This window comes from Myxocyprinus asiaticus, chromosome 6 (genome assembly GCF_019703515.2).
Source record: "Myxocyprinus asiaticus isolate MX2 ecotype Aquarium Trade chromosome 6, UBuf_Myxa_2, whole genome shotgun sequence".
NCBI classification, from domain to species: domain Eukaryota; kingdom Metazoa; phylum Chordata; class Actinopteri; order Cypriniformes; family Catostomidae; genus Myxocyprinus; species Myxocyprinus asiaticus.
Window position 1 is genome coordinate 38,966,733 of NC_059349.1, and position 4,613 is coordinate 38,971,345.

General features: G+C 34.4%; 1 protein-coding gene across 1 annotated transcript; it reads right to left on the minus strand.

Annotated features, from left to right (window-relative positions):
* Nucleotides 1-683: 683 nt before the first annotated feature.
* Nucleotides 684-4,368, minus strand: LOC127442828 (mannose-binding protein A-like). The gene is made up of 6 exons (XM_051701040.1): nt 4,271-4,368; nt 3,534-3,733; nt 3,238-3,324; nt 1,823-1,912; nt 1,453-1,536; nt 684-1,358 (listed from the first exon to the last, which is right to left on the minus strand). The coding sequence occupies exons 1-6, from the start codon at nt 4,276-4,278 to the stop codon at nt 970-972; spliced, it is 858 nt and encodes a 285-aa protein (XP_051557000.1). The 5' UTR covers nt 4,279-4,368; the 3' UTR covers nt 684-969.
* Between the last annotated feature and the right edge of the window lie 245 nt (nt 4,369-4,613).

The following is a 4,613-nucleotide window of genomic DNA, read 5'->3' on the forward strand; positions in this document are numbered from 1 at the left end:
TAATAATCTAGGTCATTCAGTCTTGAAACTGATAAGAAGTGAAAGGTTTCATAGGAGCTCAGTGTTTATCCAGTGCAAATGCACTGTTGAATGATTGCAAGAACACCAGCCGCTATCAAAACTTTAGCTCCTGTGAGAGATTTTTAGTTAAAAAGGGAAAGATTTTATAACACATTTCAGTAGTTTGTATGTTAATGTAATCTTGTATAGAAGGTGTAAACATATTTTTTTTTTATTTGGCTTTCTGTCCGTATACTGGAGGGCTTGGAGTCCTGATTACCCCCAACACCCCACCTCCCGAGGAGAATTGTAACAGGAAGCAGGTAAGCAGCGGATTATATACTCCTACTTGTGGGCCGTGATTTGTCAGATTAAAATTAACATGCTCCTCCCGAACCTCTGTTAATTAACTCCATTGTATACACAGTTTTGATGCCTCTATAATATAGCCTCTACATTCAGCATCTTTGCAATATCTGGGCCTGTGCATACTATGGTGAGTGCACAATCAGAATGGTGTAAAGCACTTAAGCACAAGCTTTTCATGTCATTTTTCAGCTCTAGAAGTAACATATGGTATTCCAAAAGGAAAACAGATGTTACAGTACAAGACTTAAATGGTAGCATCTTCAGTGGGGTAAAAATCTACCTCTTGTATTCAACAACCACAATTAAACTACCACTCACTTGAGTATTCACTTTAATTTGTGTTCACATTAAAAAGAATATTTAAAAATAGAGGAAATTACTCTAATGGCAGATATATTTGTATGCCTAAAGAACAAACAAGTACAACAAACAAGAGCCAGTGTTTGTGTAATTATTAATTAATGGCTTCTTTGTATTCTAACAATAATCATAAGTAAATTCATGAGTTTTTTTATGACATGCAGAAGTAAGAGGATTAGAGACTGTTAGCCATTAGAACTAAAGCATCATTATATGTGATTCATGTTTAAAACTCAATCATTATTTGTTTTGTAGTTCACACACAACTTTCCACTTAGCGTCACAAGGAACGTCATTCCATTCACCATTAGTGTGATGTACAGCACAGTCCTCTGCCCCTTTATAATCGTTCGGTTCATTTTTCTTCCATTTGGTGAAAGTTAGAGGTCGGTTGTTCAAATCCACAAAAGTCCCCTCTTTCACTTTGTCTGTTGTTCCAATCCATATATAGGTAGAACCAAGAGCAGCATGTACTGAAGATAACACTTTATTTTCATCTTCATTTGTTGGGAGGACAATTTTCCCCTTAGCATTAGTGCAGAATCTTGATCCATCATCAAAATTTGCCACCAGCCCATCAGCCACATAGTATTTGTCTCCAACACTCTTAAATATCCAAAATCTTGAAGCTTAACATAAATGAAAATTTTAAACAGTAATGTATTACATTTCAGTATTTGTCACAACAATAAACAAATATAGTTTTTTTTAGAAGTAACATACCTTTCTCTATTCCACTGAGTCTGTCTGTTATATGTTGGACCTCTGATTTAAGATTTGTAATTAATCTGTTGCCAGCGTCAATGTCTGTCAAATAAATCCCAAAACATACAATGAGGCAATGACTTATTGGGATATGGCTTAATAAAAATTTTTATTCACAGTTAAAAATGTATTCAACATCATGCAGTTTAAAGGAAGTCATATTTCTGTCCAACTTTCCTTTATGTTCTATAAACCTTAAAACTTAAGAAATCACAAGTTAGAAAAAAAAAGAGAAAATAAATAGAGCTATATCACAGCAATGTCTTAACTTTGAAACATTCTTGGTAGCTACAGTGACAATTTGAATCATAACTTGAGATTAGTTTACTTTTTTCTATGAGAGTGAGTCTGCTGGTTAGACTTCTAATGTCGGATTGAAGATTTTTAATTAAACTGATGTCAACAGCAACAGCAGCACCTGTAAAAAAGTCCAGAATGATACAGTGAAGTAACACTTCGAATAGGAAAACGACACAACTGGAATTCAGCCATCAACATAGTCTGTGTGTATTAGAAGGTGTAAGCATTCACTTCACATCTAAATTATTCCTTTATTGTGTCTTTACGGGGTTATTTTTAATCTAGTAAGGAAAAATAATACACTAGAAAATGTTTCTTGGTCATTTGACATGAGTTATTATTATTTATTTTTTTAATCTGTTATTTAAAAGAATACAATTCTTTAGCCCAAAAAATCTTATAAATCATATATATATATATATATATATATATATATATATATATATATATATATATATATATATATATATATATATATATATACATATTAAGATTTTTTGCCTTGTATTTTTTTTATCACTGCAATGTGTCTGGACATTTTACTTTTACCATTCCCATTGTTTTTAATGATGATTCTCATTACCGTATCAGTCTTTTTTTTTTTTTTTTTTTGCATTGGTGTAAAATGTGCATAACTCTGATGAAAATAACGTCACAATGTAAAAAATCTAATGTAGGCTTCATTTTTTGTATGCAAAATGTAATTGTTTATTTATTTATTTTGATGTTTGAGTTAAATAGCTACGGCCAGGACCTTTCCTTGACAGGTTTTGTGAGAATCATCCTTACAGAGAGTGGGGGGATTTTAGTTTTCAAAAATGAAAATTCTCTCATCATTTACTCACCCTCATGCCATCCCAGATGCGTATGACTTTCTTCTGCTGAACACAAGTAAAGATTTTTAGAAGAATATCTCAGCTGTAGGTCCTTACAATGCAAATGAATGGTGGTCAAGTGTCTGAAGGTCTAAGTGTGGACGAGAAACATATCAGTATTAAAGTCCTTTTTACTATAAATCTACACTTTCACATCTGAAAGTCACATGTGGTGCCGGTTTAGTTTCACTTTCACATCTGAAAGCGAAAGTGAAAAAGGAGATTTATAGTAAAAAAGGACTTAAATATTGTTGTTAAATATCTGTTTCTTACCCACACCTATCATATCGCTTCTGAAGATATGGATTTAACCACTGGAGTCTTATGGATTACTTTTATTTGCTTTTATCTGCTATTTGGATCTTCAGATTTCTGGCCACCATTCACTTGCATTGAAAGGACCAGCAAAGCTGAGATATTCTTCTAAAAACCTTTGCATGTGTTTTGCAGAAGAAAGAAAGTCATACAATTCTGGGATGGCTTGAGGGTGAGTAAATTATGAGAATTTTCATTTTTGGGTGAACTATCCCCAAAGTCTTATTTCAAACGTTTATTCATTTTCTTTTACCTGGTGGGCCTGGATTCCCTTTCACTCCTTTGAGGCCGATGGCACCTACTGGTCCCATTTTCCCTGGAGGTCCCTGTGCACCAGTACCTGCAGAGAGAGAGTGCTAAGTAATGTTAATCTACCTCCACCTTTCAGGAAAAGGAGACCTGACACCAAATTTCTTTCTCTATGGATGATGTGGTTTTTATTTCATAAAACTGCCTTGAACTGACTTTATTTAACCCAAATAGTGAACAGTACTACACACTATCAAAGAAAAACACCACATAGACGTATCCAGAAACAAACAAAGAAACCTGGATCTCCTTTCTCTCCTTTTGGTCCAGGACCCCCATCTCTTCCATCCCTGCCAGGGTTGCCGTTGTGTCCCGGCATGCCTGGCAGCCCAGCAAAAGTCGGACAGCTGGTCTCAGAGGCTGCTATTAGATGCAGCCCAAACTGCATTAAGAGCAGCGCAGCACAAAGGTAATGCTTAAACATTACCATCTGGTGTTGACTGTGGAAATAGCAAGGTTTTTGTTTCAGCAAGGTTTGAGGTGCTCAGATTGTGGGGCAGATGTAAAAAGTACAGATGTCAGCAAAAGCTATAACAAAAATATCATTATAGTGAAAATTACTTTGGGGTGTAGAATTCACAAAACATCTGACTTTAGAGGGTTTTGAACTAGGTGTTTAAAATAAACAAAACCGCTGCAAGAGAAAACACACATTTGCGCAATTGGACTTTTGGCTCCATATCTTATGGTTGAGATAAACTGTAGCCCTTGTGACAACTTTCCCTTGTGACTTCTAGCCCAGGTCTCCCCTAATAATCTTTCATCTCTAAATGTACAAATAACATTTGTTTCAGCTGTATTATATTTTTTCAATAAGCTAGCTAAGAACTTTCACACATTCTACTCTATAAAAGAGACATTCTTGATGTAGCTCATAAAGCTTAGAGAGTGGTTTCTTTTCTTTTTTAAACAAATAACTTAAAATAATACAAATAAAAACATTATAAATGTGCTTAAAATGATATAAACAGCCTTACCTAGGCATATAAAATTTGCCAACAAGACAGATGCCGAGTTCGATAGGGAGCAACAAGTGAGGATATTTGTGCGCACCAAACTTTTCACCAGAGTACAACAGGAGGGCAAACTTTAAAAATGTTACGTAATCTCACCAGCTTTTTGAAGTCAGTACGTAATTTGTGTCATATTTGTGTGAAATGAATCACACACTCTCTGATTCATGACAAATAATCATAAGAGATAAATAGTGTAATTTCTAAAATGGTGCTCACTGTTTGTAAAACACATATTTTGTTTAAAAGTTTTACATTTTAAAATGTTTACAAAGGTTTGAAAAGTTGAATGAACCACAGGGCATAA

Bases quoted from the DNA above. Each gene is read 5' to 3' on its own strand.
- LOC127442828 (XM_051701040.1), bottom strand. The intron at 3,325-3,533 runs GTTTCTTTGTTT...CTCTCTCTGCAG, and splicing joins AGGAGAGAAAGGAGATCCAG to GTACTGGTGCACAGGGACCT. The intron at 1,537-1,822 runs GTAAACTAATCT...TTTATTTGACAG, and splicing joins ACTCACTCTCATAGAAAAAA to ACATTGACGCTGGCAACAGA.